Source organism: Neolamprologus multifasciatus, chromosome 23 (assembly GCF_963576455.1).
Source record: "Neolamprologus multifasciatus chromosome 23, fNeoMul1.2, whole genome shotgun sequence".
Classification (NCBI taxonomy): domain Eukaryota; kingdom Metazoa; phylum Chordata; class Actinopteri; order Cichliformes; family Cichlidae; genus Neolamprologus; species Neolamprologus multifasciatus.
In genome coordinates this window covers 40,317,643-40,340,556 of record NC_140460.1, presented here as the reverse complement: position 1 = coordinate 40,340,556, position 22,914 = coordinate 40,317,643, and the positions used below count along the sequence as shown (strand labels likewise).

The 22,914-nt window shown below is 43.2% G+C and overlaps 3 protein-coding genes across 16 annotated transcripts in view; all 3 read left to right on the top strand.

Annotated features, from left to right (window-relative positions):
- The first annotated feature begins 827 nt into the window (after positions 1-827).
- LOC146492335 (dynein axonemal heavy chain 5-like) lies at positions 828-13,203 on the top strand. Its single transcript, XM_085151085.1, has 8 exons — positions 828-4,628; positions 4,994-5,094; positions 7,050-7,238; positions 7,306-7,380; positions 7,502-7,591; positions 10,452-10,523; positions 10,649-10,747; positions 11,451-13,203. Exons 1-8 carry the CDS (start codon positions 4,403-4,405, stop codon positions 11,706-11,708), a joined length of 1,110 nt encoding a protein of 369 aa, XP_085007211.1. The 5' UTR covers positions 828-4,402; the 3' UTR covers positions 11,709-13,203.
- Positions 11,877-15,612, top strand: LOC146492334 (dynein axonemal heavy chain 5-like). The gene is made up of 3 exons (XM_085151108.1): positions 11,877-12,018; positions 12,708-12,813; positions 13,061-15,612. Exons 1-3 carry the CDS (start codon positions 11,942-11,944, stop codon positions 13,187-13,189), a joined length of 312 nt encoding a protein of 103 aa, XP_085007234.1. The 5' UTR covers positions 11,877-11,941; the 3' UTR covers positions 13,190-15,612.
- Positions 15,613-18,564: 2,952 nt separating this feature from the next.
- Positions 18,565-22,914, top strand: part of LOC146492329 (NACHT, LRR and PYD domains-containing protein 12-like) — a 69,660-nt gene continuing 65,310 nt past the window's right edge. For 3 of the 14 annotated variants that reach the window (XM_085151010.1, XM_085151009.1, XM_085151007.1), the window contains exons 1-2: positions 18,567-19,112; positions 19,441-19,572. In XM_085151010.1, coding sequence (XP_085007136.1) covers positions 19,003-19,112; positions 19,441-19,572 — 242 coding nt within the window. In that variant the 5' untranslated portion in view covers positions 18,567-19,002. Of the gene's footprint in view, positions 19,113-19,440; positions 19,573-22,914 lie in introns of all 14 variants that reach the window. The other 11 variants (XM_085151015.1, XM_085151016.1, XM_085151014.1 and 8 more) reach the window with 6 other exon arrangements.

Here is a 22,914-nt window from a genome sequence, read left to right as displayed (position 1 = left end):
ACTGTCGATTTATGAGAAAATTACAGGATTTTAAGTGCGACTTATAGTGCAGAAAATATAGTTTATGGTTTGATCTTAACAAATATCTACGCCTCTAATTTGGACGATCACAGATTTTTCACTAATGTCTTTGTGCGGCTCCCCAATATGTCATCACACAATATCATCTTTGAGGGAGACCTAAACTGCTCATTATCTGCTATGGACCACAGTTCACACAAAAGTACACTTAGTCCAAAGTCACCATGCGTCATTCAGAGCTTTCTTGATAATTATGGGCTAGCTGATGTACGGAGATTTCATAATCCTGCTTCACGTCAATACTCTTTTTTTTCTAATGTCCATAAAACATATATTTGTATAGAAAAACGTCTCCCTTTAGTTACAGAATGTGATTATAAGACTCTGGTGATTTCTCCTCTTGTTTTTTCAATGTGTATTCCTGATGCCTGCTCCAACTATCAGCCATGGAGATTCAACTCAGTGTTGTTAGCAGATGAAGAGTTTGTCAGTTACAAAAGGTCTCAAAGAGATTTTTTTTCTATCAATCAGACCCCAGAGATGTCATCATCAGTCATTTGGGAATCTCTGAAAGCATCTGAATAATTTCATTTTGTGCCAAACAGATTGCAGAGCTGTGGTTTGTCAGAGATCAGCTGTGATTATCTGGCAGCAGCACTGAAGTCCAACCCCTCCCATCTGAGAGAGCTGGACCTGAGTAATGACTACTGGTCTTCGACTAAGAACAAGCTGCAGGATCCAGGAGTGAAGCATCTGTGTGGTTTCCTGGAGAGTCCAGGATGTAAACTTGAAACTCTGAGGTCAGTCAGCATGTTTTAGTTGTGCTGACACTAAACTGCAGACATCAGGCTGATATTATACTGATCCACACTGAGGATCTTCATGGTAAAGTCTGTTTTCTTCTTCTCTGGTTTAGTCCATTGACTGCAGCAGAACAATGTTCACATTTCAAACCTTCAAAGAAGAAGAAAAATCCTCCACTGGAAAATTCACTGTGAAACTCTCAAACTCTTCATTCCACCTTAAAGTCTGTCTGACACTGAAATCCAAAGCAAAATGTGTGTTTGCTTTACAGACAGCAGTCCAACACAAACATACACACATCATCCAAAACACAGTCCAACATCCAAATCTCCTCCACTGCCAGCATGAATGATGGGAAAGAGAAGGAGGAACACTCTGACATTCAGGGTTAGAATGAGTTTCATAAAGCAGACTGTGAAGATCAAAGCTGCATTAGAAAGCTTACATGAATGAATGAGTGGACAGAAGTGGACAGAGATCATCTGAAGCACTTCAAAGGCTTTAAATCAGCACATTTCTCTTTATTCTTTATCAACTCTGTTAGTTTCTCTCAGTTTTCTGTGGAATGAAGCTAACAGCAGGCTAATAAGATGCTGACCAATAGGTTTCTATTAAAGGTTGTAATTTGTATATGAAAAAGTGCTTTGGCTCAGCAGGGATCAGCTTACAGGTAGAATACAGCTGCTGGATGGGATTAGCATGTCATAGCTATCTACCAAACTGCTAACTGGGGGATTTCAGGCCATCTATGGATCATTTTTGCTAACTGTTTATTCAGCTTAGGCTCACAGGGCTGCAGCCTGTGCCCTAGCTGTCATAGGGCAAGAGGCGTGGTCCACCTGCACAGGTGAGCAGTCCATCACAGGGCCAACAGAGAGAGACAGAGAAGCACTCTCTCACATCCACACCTACAGCCAATTTAGAAGCACCAATGAACCTAAGCAGCATTTCATTGGACTGTGGGAGAACATCCAACCTCCACAGAAAGGCCCAGCTGACCAACAAGCTTCAACCTACAACCTTCTTGCTTTAAGGCACTAGTGCTAACCACTTTTCCCCATTTCAGCCCAAATCCTGCATCTTCCTGTTTCTGACTCCAGGCCAGCTCCACTAACACTTTCTCATCAGACACTGCCACCTAGTGGAGGAAGTCTTAGTTCCATTTGAAGCTTCAGATTACAGTTAGTTCCTTTACAAAGAGGTGGAGGTGGTGGGGCCACAGCACCATCATCACTGAGTACCATAGGACACTTAACCTTTGTTTCAAACTTATTAACCAGGATCCAATGTTTTTGTCACAAACACTGAATCAGCTGATTCACTCTTTATGTTTCTGAGTTTGTTTTGTGATTATAGTTCTGGTTTCTGTTTCTGTGTCTTCACTGTGTCCCACGTCTCCTTACTTTGGACTCTGTATTTCCTGTTTTACTTTGACAGTCCTGTGTTACTGTTTCCTGTCTCATGTGTGTAATTGGTCCCAGCTGTGTTTCCCTCCTGTCTCCCGTTCCCTGATTACTAAACTGCGTCCACGCCGCCGGCGCTCCTCTCCACAGCTGGATTCCAGGATTTCAGAGCATCCAGCTGTGGTGAGTGATGGAGACACTTTCTCTGCTCCCTCAGTAATCAGGACAGTTTATTGAACATCAGAGAACATAAAGGACTGTTTTTCACCTGCCCGTTCTGAACCTGGACATTAAAGACTGCTGGCTTCAAGGACATTAATCCCAGTGTCAGCCAGCCAATAACAGCCTGTGTTTTTCAGCTCTTTAGGAGTCAGAAATGAGAAAGACACAGACTGCTAACCTCTCCCTGCAGGAAATAAGCTCCGCCTCTTCCTTTCCTGTATATGAGTGATTTGATTCTGACATGAGACACAATGAGTTTTCTGTTTATTGTGACTTAAAGTGAGCAGCAAAGACACTAAACTGTGTGTTTCCAGCTGAAGCTGCTTTTTGTGTTGCTCCCACAATACTGTCTAAAACAGTCAGTGAGGAAAACTCAGTTTCTGCTTCCAAGCTCATTGTGAGAGGGCACATTGTGTTCCTGCAAGTGCTGATTTTGTCTGCATCCCTGAGTTTAGTGAGCTGCCTCCAAGCACTTGTGAAACCCAGTGTGTTAAGGCTGCATCTCCCAGATGTTTCCACCTTTCCAGCACAGACGATAAATGTTCCCACAAAGGCTCAGCCAAAGACTGTTTGATTTTCTGAGTGTTGGCCTCAAGAGATTGCTCAGTGAGCACCTGAGTGTTTCTGGGACATCGGACACTAACTGGAACTTCAAGTCTGGTTCTGAAGCTGCACATGCAAAGACTGTTTCTGGTTGTAGAGACCTGGCTGTTCCAGGGATTGTAACCTCCCCAGGGCCTCCCCAGAGGCTGAGCTGCTGACCTCAGCTGACTCTGGAGCCTTGAAGGTAACTAAGTTTGCACCGCTCGGGTGAGCCATCTCAGCTGCAACAGCCTCCACAGAGAGCTCACGCAAGCTTACCCAGCCTGCTGAGGATTTTATGCTGCTGCAGCCCAAAAGGCATCCTGAGCTGGCTGACTGCCACCCACAGCTTCAGCTGCCTCAGCCAGGGGTCTCCACACCTGCTGGCCCTGCATCTGCTCTGACTGGGGGCTCCGGAGAGCCGCGCCAGCCATCCATCTCTGCTGGGGCTCCTGTTTGAGAATGTAGGAGTGTAAACTTCAAATATCTGCTCGGTTTGTCAAGATATCACATATTTGCAAAAGTGCTCTGACGTTTTTGGAGACGTCTGTTACCCACCATCTTGATAGCTGACCGGGAGGTCGAGGGTCATTAGAGCCGGCGAGAACAGCGGACTCCCGGCACATCGTTTTTGGACCCCCACGGCCTTTGGCTATTCAGGTTTAAACATGATATATAAGTCACTTAGATAACGTAAAATGTTATCGTTTGGCTTTTTTCAGTGTTGTTTGTTTGGTTTGGCTGAAGTTACAGTTTTCACACAGCTGAATAAACGTCAAACAGAAAACTGATTAAACAGAAGTGTGAGACGGTCGAGAGTTTCCTCCAGTGTCCTGTTATATTTTAGATAGCAAGGAGCAGACGGCTGAGTTTATTAAACTCCACCGAGACAGCGGTGACGCGGATCTGAAGGCCAGACCGTCACAGCCGCTCACTTCCCGCCTACCCGACCTTTGGAGGACCCGGCCCACGTAGACCTTGAAGGCCGGGTCCTCAGGAGGATGCAGCCTGTGAATTTGGACACGCCATGACACATGATGTTCTACAGCTGATGTGTTTAAATGAGCTCTACAGGTGAACAGACTTATTAACGTTAGCAGCATAATAAACTGTCCTGTCACTGAAGGTGTCTGCCCAACAAGGACGTGGTGCTGGATGCATCCAGACCCCTGCTGACTGTCTTTGCAGCTTCGGTCAAAGGTACAGTGTCCACTGTGACCCTGAGAGCAGGATACAGCCAGAGGTGAGTCAGCAGTTACAAACTAAATGCTGCTGACATGAATCAAACTGCTCGATAACCCACTGGTCATGAAAATGGCACCTTTCTGTTGCTTTTTGAGATTACTGAGAATATTTGAATTGTGACTCAGATGGCAGATCCAGGCTCTCAGCCTCCAGCTGAAACTTCCAGTCCTCCCCCAGCCAGAAGCTCTGATGCTGGGCTGAGAGACTTTGATCCTTCCCTAGATCCAGAAATCCAGGAGGGAGAAGGAGAACAGGACCTCCTTCCTGATCTGGAGAGGCCTGAGGGAAAGAAAGATGGAGCAGACAGAGCTTTGAACAAATCCAAACCTCCTGAGCTTCACCTCCACAAAGGTGCAGACACTGATGCACAGATTCACATGTGACACCTGCAGCGTCCAGCTTGTGCCGCTGACATTATCTCCACTCTGATACAAGCCTCATTCACTCGCTCACACACGTTCATACAATCACCTTTTCCTCACAGTCACACACATGAATGTAATGAGGGGAACTCGGGGTTCACTGTCATTCCTCAGGATACTTTGATATGCAGACTGGAGGCTCTGTGGATGAAACCACCGACTGTCTGAACCACTCTGAAGTGTTCATGATGGACTTCATCCTGATGAACACTACAATACTTGTTAGAGGCCTTTTATATGTAATAATATTCTTTTCCATTAAAGCTCTGAACATTCTCACTCTTTCTTGACCAGGTGTGACAGGTGAAGGACACCGGCCAATAGGAGGACAGAACCTGAGAGCCATTAGTCACATGACTTCAGCTGCTGCTGCCTCACCAACCACTGGCCCCTCGGTGAGTCTAGAGTTCCAGCAGTGACCACAGGAAGTGCACACGTGTGATCTAAAGCTCCATGTGGGCCTGTGACCATCAGTCTTCTCACTGTGGTAGACGGGTTTGTGAGTCCCTGTGATGCTGGGAGTGTCCAGGACAGTCGCTCCTGATCGGGTCTCTCATGGAAAGCTGGTCCCAGGAATTCCTGGAAAATTCCTCCACAAAAGAGAACTGGGAACATAAGTGCAGAGTGACAGAGGTGCTCAGCAACCCTGCTGTTATATGGGAATATAACCAGAATAGTCGGCAACCACTTGAGTTAAGTTAGCCAAAGAGATGCGACTCAGACTGACTTCATCATGTTGGCAACGTGTCTGCATTGATAAATTCCAGTTATTCACAAATCAGAGAATAATTCCAGTCATTCAGAGACAGATTGTGATTGTTTGGAGGATGTAATCGTTTCCCTTCAGGGAGCGTGTTGGACGCTCAGTGTCCGGGTGATTAGCTGGCTGATGCAACTACTTAGAATCAGTTTGTGAATATGAAGAAAATCAGTGCAGTCACTGGACAAACTCTGATTCTTCCTAGTTTCACTCTTGTTTCAGTCCAGTGTGACTGAGGTGGTAAAAAATGATGGGAGGAGGTGATCTGACTTTTAGCCACACAGCTGTCTGCTAGAGAAAAAGCCTTTGTGCACAACTTTCTTAAAGGCAAACGGCACCATGTTCACTGCAGCTGCAGCAAACGCAGCAAAGAGTGAAAGTTGGACTGAGAATGTTGTGACTGTTTGATGAGAAAGAGCAGGGAAAACAACCATCACACACCCAGACACAGTGCTGGGATTAGAATTAGACTTTAGAGCCAAATGTAGGACAAAAGCTTTAATATGAAAGAGGAAAACCCAACAACAGCCAGAGCATGAAGCTCAAAACTATACCAATCACCAAGAAAGCTGACAGGCCTGTGACACGTCAGAGACGCCGTTCAAATCATAAAGAAGTTGGTTTATTGACAAAATGTAAAAAACCAAAATAATCAAGTCAACCTTCAGTTTAGAGCGAGTCGACCAATCAGGCACAGCAACAGCTCTAGAATAAGCAACAATTTTATGTATTAAAACAACCTTTCATATACACACATACATATGGCTCATATGCTGTTTAAAAAGGGCTCAAAGACCCAACAGATTACACAAAGTATAAAAATCCTTTCATTCAGACAACAGTCAGCTGTGCATGAGACAGAGAGCCGACTACAGTTAGTAACATGGACTCACTTTGTTTCAGACACGACACAAAGTAACACAAAGCCACAAAGAGCAGAAACATCAAAAAGGAGGCAGAGCAGCAGCAACTCTCCATGAGCTGTGAGGCTAACAGCCACCCACACTTCCTGTGATGCATAATGAAAACAACATTAACCTGAAGGATGATAACAACAGAAAGAAGTCTAAGCTAACGTTACACAGCGCTCACACAGCGCTGACTGTACAGGCCTCACACAGCTACGACCTGCATCCACAACACCTGATTCTACTGAACACAAACAAGTTAATGATATATGAGCAATCCAGGGAAGGCTTCCAGGAACGTGAGGATCCAAAGACAGCTCTACAACAGCATCAGTCAGCAACAATGTTACTAATCACTGACTCTTTCATCCTTTTATACTCAATCAAAAAGTGCTGTGTTCACATTTGTTTCTGCTGAAATCCAGAGACTGAAAATGCGTCTTTTTAAAGTTTGAATAAACTGACTGAACTTCTCATGAGTCCAACCGTGAGGAACACTTCCCCCCATAACACATCACAGGAGAACGTCTTAGTGGAGGGGGGACAGTAGCTCAGTTTAGGCAGTCACACTCAGAATCGATGCCTCCAGTCAGGGTCAAACGTGGTCCTCAGAAACCTGCAGATGTTTGGGCCAAGCTCTCACTGGTCTCTGCGTCTGTAGACTGAGCTGATGTTTCTCCAGGTGTCTGGTAAAAGGACGATGCTGCTGTCCAATGAGGCGAGGAGAGAAGTAGCCAAACAGGCGAGAGCCGTGAAGGAGGAACGGCGGGCAGCTCTGGATGCCCGACATAAATACCTGATGAGCAGGCTGGCAGACGCCGGCAGCCTGGAGGAGGCGGCGGTGGAAGACGCCATGGTCTCTGATGACAGAGTAAGTTCAGAGACGTGATCCTTCCTCAGAGTTGAACCTTTGAGTCATTAATGTCTGATTCTTCCAGTTCAGTCTGATCCATGAATTCTTTGCTGCAAACGGATCCAAGAAGCTGATTTTCTTCTATCAGGATGTCAAACAGGTAACTTTGATCACATTTCAATGACTGACACATGAAGGTCTAACCGCTCTTCATAATCTGCTGTCCTGTTTGTTGCACCGTACTTTGTATTCCTATCTTTTAATATCTGCCTTTCTTCCAGAGTCTGTCCTCCCGTCAGTCTTCCTTTGTGGACGCATCAAACTCAGCTGTGGCTCAGAGGAAACTCTTCCTCACTACGGGGAACTCTGAGGTTGGCTTCAGCTTTTTATGTTTAGTTAATGTGAGAATCACAGAAAAATGCTGATATGAGTGGAAGGTTCTGCTGGGAAATTGGCAAAGAGCAGATTATTGAACAGCGAGGCAGACAGTTCATTTCAGTGATGCCAGTTTATTAGAAACGAGGACTGTGGGGCTGCTGGAAGTCAGGACGGCCGTTCTCTGGATAAACCTGACAGCTGAGGTGGAGAGCAGGATTTATCCACAGACGGCTTCTTCCAAGCAAATGTGCTGAACACACCTGAGCTGAGTGTTACACAGAAATGTGTCTTAAAGCACGAGCCTGGATCAGACTCGAGGACTCAGAGCTCAGGTGTGTGACGTCACATTGATCCACCTCTCGGGGTTTTTGTGTTCTGATGTATCTGATTTCTCTTTAAGCTCCAAACAATCCCGAGCCTACGATTCATCATTGTCCTGTTCAGAGATGATGAGCCTGAGCGTGTTTGTGTTTCCATGGATCAAACTGTGCTGCTTTGTTTGGTTAACGAGGTGATTAAAGTCTCTGAGCAAACACTGGATGACTGACAGCTGCAGGCTGAACATCAGGAGGTCGAGAGGCCGAAGTCTGAGGAGCTCAAAGCTCCACAAACACTTATTCACAGAAAAAAGGACTACAAACATGGAGGAGCAGCAATCCGAACATGAGCTAAAGGCTACATGCTAATAACATTTCCCCTGGATGTGGTTTTAACAGGATCATGAATGATGAAGGATTTAAAGTCAGTTCCAGCCTGAGTCGGTGCCGTGTTGGCAGCTCTGATATGCAGAAACTTTCAAACATGGGACAGGAATAAAAACACTCCTGTGACGTCAGAGTTTATGAATGATGACAAACTGTTGCTTGTTTTTAGAAACTTTGTTGATGCTTAAAATGATCAGGAAATAAAAGCTGAATAGATCCACTTCAAACAGGAGAAGCTTTCCAGTTTGCATCAGCTGGGAAACTCGCTCATATCCAGTGTTGGGCAAGTTACTTTCAAATAGTAACTAATTATAGTTACTAATTACTTCTTCAAAAAGGTAACTCAGTAACTGAGTGACAAGGTTCTAGATGTAATTAATTACTAGGAAAAGTAACTATTGTGTTACTTTAAAAATACCCTCTGGGCTCCAGGGTATAATTGGCCATTGTGAACTCCTTTTGTCAGGGTCCTGGGTCGCAGCGTTTTGTGTTTCCTTTTGGTTTCATCTTGTGTTTGGTGTTTATTCTGATTTTGTTTTAGTTCTTAGGGTTTGGTTCTTATGTTTAGTGCTTCCGTGTTTTCTCAGCCCTGCCTGTGTCTGTCCTCTGTGCTCTGTTCGTGTCCTTGTGTTGTAAAACAGTCTGTGTGTTTCCTGTTTTACTTTGAAGGTTTGTGTCTCGTCTTGTGGTTCAGCTGTGCTCCCCTCCTGTGTGTCATCCCCTCATTACCTCGTGTGTATTTATAGTGTGTGTCTGCCTGTGTTGCTTGTGGCGTCGTCTGCATGACTCTGTGTGTCTCCGTGTCCATCGGTGTGTCTCCACGTCTCTCTGCCTTCTTCGTGTCATCTCTGTGTTTCCCTGCTGCCCTCATGTTTTCTGCTTTGTCTGTTAGTTTTTCCCAGTTTAGCTTGATGTTCGCTTCTTCCCTCACCTTTGTTATTTTCACTGTAAATAAATCTCCACTCGCATCTCCACCGCCGTCTGCATCTCGGGTCCTCATTCATTCCACCACACGACTGCTGCCCCAGCCGTGACAACTTTTGATGTTTCCTCTACATTTACCTTTAAAAATTATTTACTTTGCCTTGTTTGGTCTCATTCTTTTCAGCACAACCTCACGTGTCTGAATCTGCAGTTATGTTTTCATTTTGACAAACTGTATTAACACAATTGATCTAAAATCAGACAGAAAACAAAAAAGTTATATTTTTTACTGTAACAACCACGAACATGTTTAACGAATCATTTTCATAACTTTAAATGTAAATATAAATTTGAAAATTATACACACAAGTTTTGCAAACAACAAAGTTATTTGCAGCCATTTACCTTTTACCCTTTTTTTTAATAACATTAAACTATTTCCAGAACAATCAGCTGTTCTTCAATAAGACGCCACACAAATTATTTGAGCCACTGCAAAATAATAATTAGTGTCCAGTATAAAGGAGAAGATCACAGCCTGATACCTGCAGGTCTGACAGCAGCTCATAAGCAGAGAGTGCTCGCTGCTGTCCTTAGACAGGAAACATGAAACTATTGAGGAACAAACACGCGTATATATTGTTCATCATGACTCTGGTTTTACTGGCCTATCAACACAGTTTATAAACTGGTATATATCACCTTGTTGCTTTGTCTGTAAGTGGTCATGTGATTGTCTTACCACGACTCCTTTATTCTTCCTCAGTCAAACAGCAGCACTCATGCGATTGTTTTGCCCCCTGAGCTCCAGCTGTTGTGCCAAAAAGTGATGGTCTGTCTGCGGGAGCACAGCTGCTTAAAGCTGCAGCGCCCAGATTACTTACAGCTACTTCCTGCAGCTGATATAAGCTGCTGGAAGCTGAACACAGCTTCAACCGTCTGTTTGTTGAAACATAGTAACGGACCGCCCACATTTTCTTGTTAGTAACTGTAACGGCGTTGTAACGATAGGAATAGTAATTAGATTACTCTTTACTGAAAAAAGTAGCGCCGTTACTCCCATCACTGGTAACGAGCAGCCTGCAGAGCTCTCCAACCACCCCGTCTTTAAAGCCCATGAAAGGTTTTCCTTTGCATGGTGAACTTTGGTGACAGAGTGCAGAGGAAGTGCTCTGTCTGCGTCACGTTAAAGGAATCTGAACTCCATCACGTTCTGTATTTCCAGCCTTTACTGGGGAAATGTCTGTTCTTCCTGAGAACCACTGAGAAGGCCATAACCACCGCTAACGTGCAGCAGGTCAGTAACTGGTCTGGGTCACCTCCTCACCTGCAAATTTAACAAACTGCACAGACCTCATTGGTTGACTGTGACATGGATGCAGCCAATCATTCTGATCTTCTCGTGCAACCTGATGTTTCCAGGAAGTGAACTTTGGCGTGTTGGACTGCAGCGGCGGCGTCCTGAACAGTCTGGAAACTCTGCTGACTCACATCATGTTACCTGCTCTCAGGTCGCAGCAGGTAAAACACCTCCATCCATTCAGGCTTTCACTGAGCACAAAAAGGGAGATGTTTTAAGCTTCCAGTGATCACATGACGCCATATATGAAGACTTTGTTGATGGTGGGAAGGAAGAACTCTCTTTAAACAGGAAGAGACTGAAAGCAAAGAAAGGGGCAGGGAGGGGCAGCCATGAGGGGTCAATCCTGTGAAGAGAAGCCAGTGTAGGAGAAATCTGCTGTTTCTAGTCCCTGTCAGGACTCTTGCTGCAGCATTTTGGATCAACTGAAGGCTTTTCAGGGAGTTTTTAGGACTTCCTGATAATAATGAATTACAGTCGTCCAGCCTGGAAGTAATAAATGCAGGAACTAGTTTTTCAGCGTCACTCTGAGACAGGATATTTCTAACTTTAGAGATGTTGCACAAATGGAAGAAAGCAGTCTTACATATGTGTTTAATATGTGCGTTGAAGGACATGTCCTGGTCAAACATGACTCCAAGCTTCCTCACAGTGTTACTGGAGGCCACACCTTGGGCTTATCTGTACCTGCTGGTTTCTCTTTGTGGGCTTTGACTGTAGAGCAGCTGTTACATAATGATCCATGAAAAGTCTGATTTGTGTGCAGTGCTACTCCTGATGCTTTTGGCTGTGAATAAGGTAAAAAGTGAAACAGGAAACACATGAACCTTTGTTGTTATTGCTGACCTTTGACCCTGTGCCCAGTCGTGGGGCTCTGTGCAGGACGGCGCCTCGTGTCCACACGTCCGGTCCTTCCTGTCCTCGGTGGATCAGTTTGTCAGTAATCTGAGCTCAGCCCGACTGAACATGGAGAGAAAGTTGCAGCTGCAGCAGGTGGAGCTTCCTGACGCCATCAGCCAGCTGAGCAGCCCTGCAGACTACAGAGCAGCAGGTATGAAGCTCAAGCTGTTCACATCTCACACAAACAATAAGACTGTTGGAAATACAGGAAACATCATTTAAAGCTTTAAAAATCAACTCTCAGCTAAATCAAACCAGTTTATCTGTGGAAGCTGAAGGAAGCATCTGACCTGAGACGATGGCTTCTTTGAAATAATGAGTCCGTGTTCACGTGTGTTTAGAGGAACTCGTGTGTTTCGCTCTCAGCCAATAACAGTGAGCTGCTGGAGCGTCTGGAGGAGGTGTCGACCCTGTGGACCAATCAAATCAAGCAGGTGCTGACGGAGAGCGAGCAGATGAGGAAAGAGGCCGACGACGTCGGGCCGTCGGCCGAGCTGGAGCTCTGGAAGAGCCGCACGGTGACCTTCAACAGGTAGACGCGTCCTCTCAGCTGGATCTCCTGTAGCGTCAGCATTTACAGGTTTCACTTTAAACTCAGTTTATCAAACATGATCTGACGTCTGTGGACAGAAGCTCCTCAGACCTGCAACAGTTTAGTCTCCACTCTGAGACTTCAGGACAAAACCACTTTTACACAATATAACTTTCTGTTCTTTCTCTTTCTGCTCTTTAAAGTTGAAATGTTCCAAAATATTCATGTTTGTTTGTTTGTAGAATAGTTTTTAACCCTTTCATGCAGGAATTATGACGACATCAATCAGGATTTATTCTTTAGTATTTTTATTCATCTTTAGGGATGAAAACAGATTTTTGAACTTCATTTTTTTAAACATGTATTTTTCCATCTTGGTTTGAAGAAATGTTTTGTGCACTTACACTGGCTGACCAGTAGGTGGCAGGTATGGCGCGACACATCAGAGTCCAATGTAGAGGTTTATGTGCAAGTACAGCATCAACACTGTGTGTGTGTGTGTGTGTGTGTGTGTGTGTGTGTGTGTGTGTGTGTGTGTGTATCAGTGAAGCTTCCACAGCGTCAGAGACAAACTGAGAGAAAACCCTGAGAACAGACAGTTTGACTTCAGCTGATCAGTAACTGACTCTGAGTCAGAGCGTGTCAGCAGCGTCACGCTAACCTTTACACACGTGTGTGCGTGTTTTCAGTGAGAACTACATCTTCGGGAAGTTTGACTCTTTCTGCCGCCGTCTGGAGAAGATGGCCGACATGGCGTCCACGCTGGAGAGCCTGGCTGCTCTGCAGAGCATGAAGGTGGATGATTGTCAGATTAGAAACAAGTGACTCCATCAGATATTCATCAATGCACAATAATAATTAGAATAAGACATTTATAATATAAAAATGGTCGAATTAAAGTCGATGCAAAGCTACAGTGATGAATGGACATTTGTAATGATTTTGTATAAATGTATTTCCTCCTTTTATTATTTATTAATCGTGTCAAAAGTCTATTTTCCAGAAATGAGACGGATTCAAACTGAGCTCAGGTGTGTTTCAGGTGGAGGGCGTGGAGAAGATCTGTGTTCGCTACCAGACCATCGTCTCCACAACTGAATCCAAGACCTGTGACGTCCTGGATCAGCGCAAACTGGAGGAGATTTCAAGGGGAAACAATAGAATCAGATAAACAGAATAACATACGATACAAAATAGAAAAATACTATCTGTCATTTAGCCTGTATGACAATAATCATTGAATTATACTTTGAATCTCAGTGTTTACGTGAATCCTAGTTTGGTCTTCACAGTATTGGCCAACAATAACAATGATTGATTGGATCATTACTCACATTTCTTTTTTAAAATCAGCTGAGAAAAGATCTCATTTCAGTTTTTCATCAGAGGTGAAGGTCACCGACTGCCAGACAGTCACAGGACTTACAAAGATACAGAAGACTTGATTTTCAGTCTCATGTGCATCCCTGTGCTCTGCTGCCAAAACTGAATCTTGATTTATTTGAAAGTTCTGAAATGATTCTGATCATTCTCCACTTTTATTATTATGGTCTGTGTGTCAGATTGGGCCTGAATATTATTCCAGATATGCTTCCTGACAGAAATCTTCTTCTTTTCTTAATCCTGTGTTTGTGGAGCAGCTTTGTGCTTTCAGTTTCTGTCAAAGTGTGTTAAGAAAACAAAAAAAGCTCTACAGTGTGTTTGTGCTTTGGTGTTTTAATGGTTTCTTCTTCTTTGTAATCATAGAAAAGCTGGTGCTCAGAGGAAGAGGGCGGCTTTACTTGGTGTCAGTGACAGAAATGAAAAGAAGCTGAAATGAGTGAGAAGGACGATGAAGGAAACATCTGTGCTGTGTCTGCTCTGTAAGGAGAATCTCTGTGTTTCTTTGAATTCTTGCACTTTGACTGTCTGCTCTCCTGATAACTGATGATGGAGGAGAAGACATGAAAAACAAAACAGCTGAATAGAAACTACTGACTCTGCAGGACCCGTTGTCCTCAGTCACCATGTTGACCTCAAAAGGTCTCAATCACAAATGTGGTGTTACAGATGTCACCAATTACAAGCCAAATGTTGTGTATTACAAATGTGTTATTATCATGTAATTGTAAGTTTGTGTGCTGTCTTATCATCACATCCTAAAAGAAGAGCTCTTTAACAGCTCAGCAGAGATCAGGTGCTGTTGTTCTTTTGAACACTTCACCTTTTAAAACACTGAAAATGATAAGAAATGAGAGGCAGAGTGAAGAGAAGGGGCTCGACACACATCCTTGGGGAGCCTGTGTTCAGTGTTCTTGTGCTGGAGGTGTTGCTGCCGACCTGTCTGCCGTCTTCCTCTCAGGACATCCAGCAGCCAGTTACACAGCGAGGTGCTGATGCCCAGCAGATCCAGTTTGTGAACGAGTTGCTGGGGAAAGATGGTGTTGAACGCTGAAGTCTGTGAACATCATTCTAACGTATGAGTGTCCAGATGTGTGAGGGCTGAATAAGAGGGCAGTTGAAATGGCATCATCGGTCGAGCGGTTTGAGCGGTATGTGACTGACATGGATCCAGGTTGGAGGGAAGTTTTGATTTGATGCATGACGAACTGTTCAAAGCTCTTCATAATGATGGAGGTGAGTGGGACCGGACAGTCGTCCTTCATGCAGGAGGGACACGACTACTTCAGCACAGGAATGATGGTGGAGAGTTTGAGGCTTGTGAGAACAACAGCCTGACTCAGTGAAGGATTAAAGATGTCTGTGAAGTATGATTGGACTACAAATGTTCCAACCAACATTCATCAGTCCTATAAATGAGATGCTGATATTCACACAGGTCACTTTTTGATGGGCGGAGCAATGTAATCACGCACTGACTGATTTTACACGTTTGGTTTTTAAATGCTTTTCTTGTTTGTTTCACTACTAATATAGCTACTTTTGGATTATTTCTGTATTTATTTATGTGAGATGTTCTTTTTTTATTTTGTGTTTGTTATTTGGTCGAGTGTGTGAGACAGATAAAGACTGGAACGGCCTGTAAACACAGTTATAGTGGAAAAAAGAAGCCAGTTTCTCTGTTTCCCTCCCACTGTGGTGTTTTTGTTCTAAATTTGAATCAAATGTTTTGGGTTTTTCTGAACACAGACTGCTGCCTATGCACTTGTGCCTTCATTAAAAAACAAATATTTGATGGAAGTTGAGTCTCTGAAGGCACACAGGTGTTTGTGCCAAGCAGGAGCTCTCTTTAAAGCACTTGTTGGTAAAAATGAATCATTTAGTGTGACTGGACCTTCATGTTCTCTACCTGATCTCCCCTCATGGCTTTTTTTACCCATGTTACACTACAGTGCTATTGATCCGTATCATCCCCTCCCTGCTCAGCATGACCTCCATGACTGTTAGTAATAAAATGTTCCTGTGGGTCACTTTGGGTCGATAAACCTTTTGGAGAGTGTGCGCACGGGAGCGTCATCATCATCACCGTGGAGCTTCATCACAGCTTAATCTGTAGGAGTTGTGCGGGACTGTGGGTGTTCAGAGGATGTGAAATGGCACTGCCTCTATAATCTGAGCTTTGTCTTGGACTAGAAGAGCTAATCTGCCTATGGGGCCTCTTAAAGCAACACAACAGTCTATTCATCCAAGGCTGCTACTAAACGAGATGCGCAGATGTGGCCATACATCATTCTCCATATGTGATCCTCTCGGGCACCTGCTTTAGGCACTTGTAGCATCAAATTAATCCCCCCCCCCCCCCCCCCCTTTATGTGGTGTAAAGGCAAATAAGGGCACAAGAGAATGAGTGTAAACTGTCAAAGGTGGACAGGAGGGCAAATGATGATGAATATCCACCACGTCACCGCTTGGGAATCTAGTCAGTCCGGTCCGAACAAGTCTTCGGCTTTCCAGTTCTCCTTTCTTCTGTTGTGTGTGTGCGCGTGTGTGCGTGCAGTTGTGTACCAGAGAGAGAGAGAGAGAGACCTGCTCCACAAGAAGGAGGGAGAGAGGTGCGAGAGAAAGAGGAAGGCTGCGTGTAGTTACATGCAAACTGCATCTGCATCTCTCTGAGACTGAGCTCAGTACTGCTGCTGTTAGAACACATGTTTTCAGAGCCGTTGCAGGGGGGATATGAACTTAAAAACAACAACATGCTTGGACACTGCCAGCATCATGGACAGGTTTTTAAATCCCACACAGTTGCAAAGCTGAAGATGAAGCATCGCCAAATATGTTTCCAAACCAACTTCCTTCCAAGCCAAAGAAGAAAATATGATGTCCAAATCACGGACAAGCAGCATCAACAGCTGTTTATGTTTTTAAACCGATTCTGCACAGAGAAGCATTTTTTGAAAACTGTATTGATTAGGGCTGTTCGATATAACGATATGTATCGGATGACGATATAAAAACATCTATCGTTTCATTTTACGCTATCGTTTGTTTCGTGGTGTCGCAAAATAAACTGTTTACAGCAACATTTGTTCATGTTTTGATGTCACTGTAGCGGCTATATTCATTTCTTAAAGTTCTCTTTCTCTTATATTTAATATAACCACACTACGGACGGACACGCCCCTGTTGTTATGGGTTGTTGTTAGCAACAACGACGGTAAAACCTTCGCGTGTCCGCTTGTTTATTTTCCACATAAACCTTTCACAATAAAGCTCAAGATCCTGTTGAGGCTTTTCAAAATAAACTGAATCACGTGAAAGATGCAGAGTGTTTACGGATGAGAAGCAAAAAATAAAGCTTAGACTCAAACGTTAGAACAGGCTTTTCCCCGCAGCACGCCGTGGAATAAATACTCACAAAGAAAACGGCGCCGTTACAACTTATGTCTAAAAATGTATCGTTTCAATTAAAACACTCGACTCCAGCTACACGACGCCCAGCTGGAAACACTTCACGCAAGTCGAGCTGCCCGAGATTCACAGAATTTACAGAAAATGTTAAATTTTTGCAGGAGCGATTCTAGGATCAGAGCTTTGGGGGGGGCTGAGCACCCAGAGAGCTGCCCAGCCAGCCAAGATACACTTTACTCGTCTCAATGAGACTTCTTCCCCGTCTCTGTCGGTCCCTGCATCCTCCCTGTCCTCATCGTCTGTCGTCTTCGTCTCCTTTATCAGTCATCATAATTTTACCATCTCTGTGCAAGTCTGCAAATTTCTTTATTAAATCATAAGATTCTTAAATTCATCAAGTCTCTCTGTGCCTGGGTCCTCGTCACAAAACATGACATCACTGTTTTGTACATTTTAACAATTTAATCCCACATTTGTGAAAGAAAAGCAAAACACTTTTTTGAAAAGTCTGTAACAAAACCATCAAATCTGATAAAGGTTATTTAAATGCTGCAAAAGAAGAATGGATTGGAATAAAAAAAATACATATCCTAACCTTAATTACTGGAGGAGAATAATGAATGATGCTCATAGTGAGTAAGAAGTAAACTGAGTGCATTTTTTGGACAGAGATTCACTTTTAATGTGTTTGTATAATATAATACAGATACATAAAAAACACTCCTGAAACAGAATAAATTATTACAAATAAATTATTACAAAATATTAAAAAAAAAGAATATAAAAATGGAGGCAGCTTTGCCTGTGGTAGAATGTATACAATGCATGAAAACATCTTTACTGCAGATACTAATTTTGTGTTGTTAGATTTATGAGTTTCATGCTTTCATAGTGGTCCTTGGGAGAGCTTGACATTTTTATCAGGTGGTCCACACTGTAAAAAGTGTGAGAAACACTGATAAGTGTTTGTGTGCTTTTGGAAAACATTTAAAGCTGCAGTACAGAATCTTTGAAACAAGCTTAAAACATGTTTAGAATATAAACAGAGCATCTGCTTCTCTTTACAGCTCCTCACTCCACCAGGGCTGTTTGGCACTGATAGTGTGCAAATGTGATGTACGTACTGCGGCAGTCATACAGACAACTGGACGGTCCAAAAGTTGGCCGACCTATTACTGGCTGAGGTTTTAGTAGAGTTGTGGCTGAACCACATAAAAATATCTCATTAATTTTAATCTCCCCGATCAATGATAATGTTATGTTGGAATGTTGTTAAAGAGGGTCAAAATGTTTCAACACAGTTTGTTTTGCAGATTCTGTTTAGCAGCTTTAATATAGGGAGGACACAACTTCCAGATTGTGAGTAAAATCAGGTTTTTTCTCTAATCGCCTGAGCCAAGGTGTGGAACTGGGTGTGGGTCCCAATCAGCCAGAGTTAAGAGTTTTATGTCCACGTGAGGCCGCACGCTGATTGGATAACCACCTGTCAGTCTCAGGGTATTATCCAATGAGCGCGCAGATTCACAGTAAGACCTTATCACGTCATTCTTTTAAACTAAAACATCGACAGTAAAACTGTAACGTGTCCTGTGATCTATAAACACTCTGTGATGAATAATCTGAAGTCATTTTGAGCCTGACAGTAGTTTCCTGTCACAGAGCAGAAGCTGCAGGCAGTTTTTGGCACCTTTATATTTAATTTCTTCCAAAATAAATCAATAAAGGTAGAAAAGAACTCTCAGTGACATTAAAAATCTACTTTTAAAGACAGATGTGACCAAGTGCAACAAATATAAGATGACATGTTTACAGATATTTGAAGTATTGATCATATGTAGAACACAGAGCAGGTCCAATAACAGAGTCATCCTGCTCACAAACAGCAGTTTGGTTTCATGAGCTCACTTCCTGCAGTGATCCTCAGCTTCTCTCCAAAGGAGCCGTAACATGTGGGCTCCTCACCATGATGATGATCCCAAACACACTGAGTTCCTTCATCCACCTGATCATGTACTTATTAAATAATGTGATGGTTTTGGTGTTTTTTAAAGACTTTGAGCCTCTAAAATAACTGGTTTGGACTTTAGGGCCAAAGCTCCAACATTAGAAAGCCGTCAGTGTGATGCTTCCAGTACAACAGCACCTCTGAGTGTGTGTGTTTACCTCTCAGACTAACTCCACCCTGACATCAAGAAGATGCAGGAAGAGGACGGAGCAGCATCTGCAGCATCCAGCTGTGTGTCTGTGAGGAGTGACGGGGTTACACAAACACCTCCACCTTACAGTCATGGACCTGCAGCAACAATGTAAGAACACTACTAACTTTATTAGTCATTTCAACAGAACCATGACAGAATCATTGATCTGTGACTGGTTCAAACTGTTTGATCTGAGTTTGATTTTTATTGACTTGTTTTCTTGCTAAGATCTGAACTCTGTAAGTTTAAGTGAAGTCAGTGCAGCAGAATCAGAGAGAAGAGCTGAGAACAAACTGAGTTCATTCAGAGACAGAAAAACTGGCTGATGATTGGCTGACCTGTCAGCGTTATGAGGCAGACACAATATCACAGAGGGATCAGCTGATCATATGGCTGTCAGAGAGAACTGATCAGTTATTGATGTTTGTGTTTGCAGAGGTCAGAGGTCACAGTCTCCAGTGTCCAGCTGTGTGTCTGTGAGGAGTGACTCGTCCAGAGACAGACCTCCACACTTCAGTAATGAACCTGCAGCAACAATGTTCTTCAGTCATGAACCCCAGCTGACCATGTAAGAGATCTGCTGACTCATTTATGGGTGTTTGACATTTTGTGAGCACTTTAGTATGATATTAAAAAAATATATATTTCTGCATAAATGTGACGTAAAACATAAAGGACACAAAGATGACCCAGTTACACAAACGAGAGAAGAATATTGGAATTGGTTATTAGTTTTCTTAGAAAACTTAGGGACTCTTATGCTCTCTTCTCCTGGCCGCCGTCCAGCACGCATTGCATGCGACACCTACGGCGCCTCCTGCGGGTGGTGGGCCTGCAGGAGGGTGGGCCAATGTCGGGTCCCAATGAACTAAGGGCTGGCCACCAGACGCCTGCACTCGGGAAGTGCAGTGCAAGGGGACCCTGGCAACCCAATCTGGGCCGGGTGAACTCTTCCCTTGATTGTACACTCGTAGGGGTCTTCTGAATTGCTCTTTGTCTGGGCCCTCACCCAGCACCAATTTGCCATAGGAGATCCGAACAACAAAGACCCTGGGATCCCTGGGCCATACAAACCCCTCCACCACGATAAGGTAGCGATTTGGTGCGCTAATTTGAAAAAACTAATGTCACATTTTTTCGTTAACTTGACTAGCTGTTATTTAAAGAGAAAAATACAACCATTGTTGAGTCTGTGCTTCCACAGGCTCCGCTAGTCTAGAGACGTACTCCTCGTGAAGAACGAAAACCAAGACAGAATATCCTCAAGCGGTCTTTTACTCGCTAACAAGGGAAGCTTTGGTCAGAACCAGGCGGTGGAGCATAATGCTCCTCACCTGTCTCTAGCCCAAATCCTTCAAAGAGCAGCTCTACTCGCAGCTATTTATTCCCACGACAGTTACAGTTTACACAATACAACACAAGCACCTCCCACCGTAGAACCCCCCTTGGTTACGAAGAAAAGGCACTGTGTGAGTGTGTGTGTGTGTGTGTGTGTGTGTGTGTGAGACCTCCTGCTCACCAAAAGGATCATAAAAGCAGGAAGCTTACAACACAAGAAACAGATCTTCCAGTTAGGATGTATCTACAATAAAACCTCCCCCAGCACAGAGTGGCTGGAGAGGTGGTCAGGATCAAAGCAATGTCTTTGATCCTATAGTTTGAACTAAGACTTTACAAATTTAAGAAACACAATGACAACATTCAACAATTTGCCTTAACAACCATGTTTTCATACTATTTGTGGGCACTCTGCTGTATCTGTATTACAAGAGTGATTAACACATAAGAGACTTGAATAAGGAGCAAGAAATTGGACCACACGTAAAACAAAGAAACAGAAAGTAACAAGTAGTTTTAAACATTGTGAGCACAAGAAGCTATTGAAAGAGGAAATGGTCAGATTTGTGACGCTTAATGTAATAAACTGTGATCAGTCTTTATCCAGGGTTTGTATGTACATGTTTGTAATTTAGTTCTATGTGTGGTCAGATTGCTGTAGGTGTGTGTGGATTGTGTGCATGTGGGAGTCCGCCAAAAGTTACACACAGATCACTGCATTCATTTGTAAATTTCAAGATTCAAGATTCTATATGTGTCACGTGCATAGTTATACAGATATAACATGCAGTGAAATGTGACCTGATCTTACACTTGTAGATCATGTACACGTCTGTAACACTGCATGCAGCTCATTGCTGACAACATCTTTGATTTTCACCTGTTCTCTGTAACAGTTTGAATGAAAGTAATAAATGAGACAGGATATTTTAGAGATGTTGCACAAATGGAAGAAAGCAGTCTTACATGTTTGTTTAATATGTGCATTAGGGCTGCTGTGATTAGTCGACTAGTCACGATTACGTCGACTATCAAAATCGTTGACGACTGATTTAATAGTCGACGCGTCGTTTGAAGCTTTGTAGGATCCCGAAAGACGCAGGAATAAGTAGTAGGATTTAAGAGTGTAATAACGGACTGAAACAGAAGATGGCAGCACTGCATGTACAAGGATGCCAGCTGCCGTTAAACCCCGAAGAAGAAGAAGTAGCTCTTAGTGATGGGATTTCCGGCTCTTTTTAGAGAGCCGGCTCTTTCGGCTCCGAACCGGCTCTTCAGGTTGTTTTGTTGCTTTAATTAATTTATTATTAACAACAATATTAAATTATGCACAAAAGGAATTACTAACGTAAAAAATGGTTTTATTTATATATGTTTATATATAAATATATGCGGTGGCCCCTAGAGACACATGTACAAACTCCAAAACACATTTCTAGCATGAACTGAACTTCCAAAGCAGAGCTACTAGATCACTTAAATTACACAATTGAAAGCATGTTTGTGTATTTATACACAGGCACTCATATATATATTCAAATAATTTAAAAACAATGGTCATTTACCTGTTACTACCACACACCAAATCCGGTCGTTGGTATTTGCTGGCTTGTGTAGCCACTAGGTAACAAAAGCTCAACACTGCGCCTAGCATTCTGGAGCACTTCTGTTGTGTTTTGTACGTGTTTTGAGTTTTTATGTGCTTCTGAGTTTTTACTTGCTTCGGAGTTTGTATGTGTTTTGGAGTTTGTATGTGCTTCAGGGTTCGTAAGAGATTTGAAGTTTGTATGTGCTTTGTCTGTAGGGGCCACCGTAAATATACTTTTATTTATTCACTCCACATAAAATGTAATAAATAAATCATATAATACAAAAACCACATTTCAACTTTTAACTATTTAAATTTTCAGCTTTTTCCTTTTACAAATTTAAAGTGAAACAACACAAAACACTGCAAACCACAACACAATTAAATATAAATTAAAATATGAAAACAAAAAGAAGATGCATATTCTCTGTCATATGGGCCTGCATGAATAAACTTTCTGAATCCTTTATCATCTGCAACTGAAAATAGTTGTGGATGATTACTATGCCTTTCTAATGTGACGTTGTTGTCCCTGGCTCTCTTTCTCTCTCCTGCTCTGTTCCTGTGCTACTGAGTGTAACTACCGCCCCTCCCCCCTCTGCCCAGGGTAAAGCACAAGGCTCGCGTCCGGAGTGAAGCGGAAAAAAGTGTGAGAGAGAGAGAGAGAGAGGGTGAGAGAAAGGGAAAAAACCCACGGCTTGTGATAAGGAGCCGGCTCGCGTCGTTCACGTCAAAGATCCGGCTCTAAGAGCCATTTCGTTCACGACATCACTACTTCATAGGAAAATAGGAAGACCACAGAAAAGATTCAAGGGTATAGTGAAGGAGGGTAGGTGTAACAGAGGAGGATGCAAGGGAAGGGGTGAGCTGGAAAAAGATGATCTGCTGTTGCAACTCCTAAAGTGTTGAACTACTTCCTCTTACGCCTTTCATATGTCACGTAAAGGAATGTTATTTTTCTGTCACTATGTTATTATTCACATG

Bases quoted from the DNA above. Each gene is read 5' to 3' on its own strand.
- LOC146492335 (XM_085151085.1), top strand. From the start codon at position 4,403: ATGGCAGATCCAGGCTCTCAGCCTCCAGCTGAAACTTCCAGTCCTCCC. The intron at 7,239-7,305 runs GTAAGTTCAGAG...TGATTCTTCCAG, and splicing joins CCATGGTCTCTGATGACAGA to TTCAGTCTGATCCATGAATT. The intron at 10,748-11,450 runs GTAAAACACCTC...CCCTGTGCCCAG, and splicing joins CTGCTCTCAGGTCGCAGCAG to TCGTGGGGCTCTGTGCAGGA.
- LOC146492334 (XM_085151108.1), top strand. From the start codon at position 11,942: ATGAGGAAAGAGGCCGACGACGTCGGGCCGTCGGCCGAGCTGGAGCTC. The intron at 12,019-12,707 runs GTAGACGCGTCC...GCGTGTTTTCAG, and splicing joins CGCACGGTGACCTTCAACAG to TGAGAACTACATCTTCGGGA. The intron at 12,814-13,060 runs GTGGATGATTGT...GGTGTGTTTCAG, and splicing joins CTGCTCTGCAGAGCATGAAG to GTGGAGGGCGTGGAGAAGAT.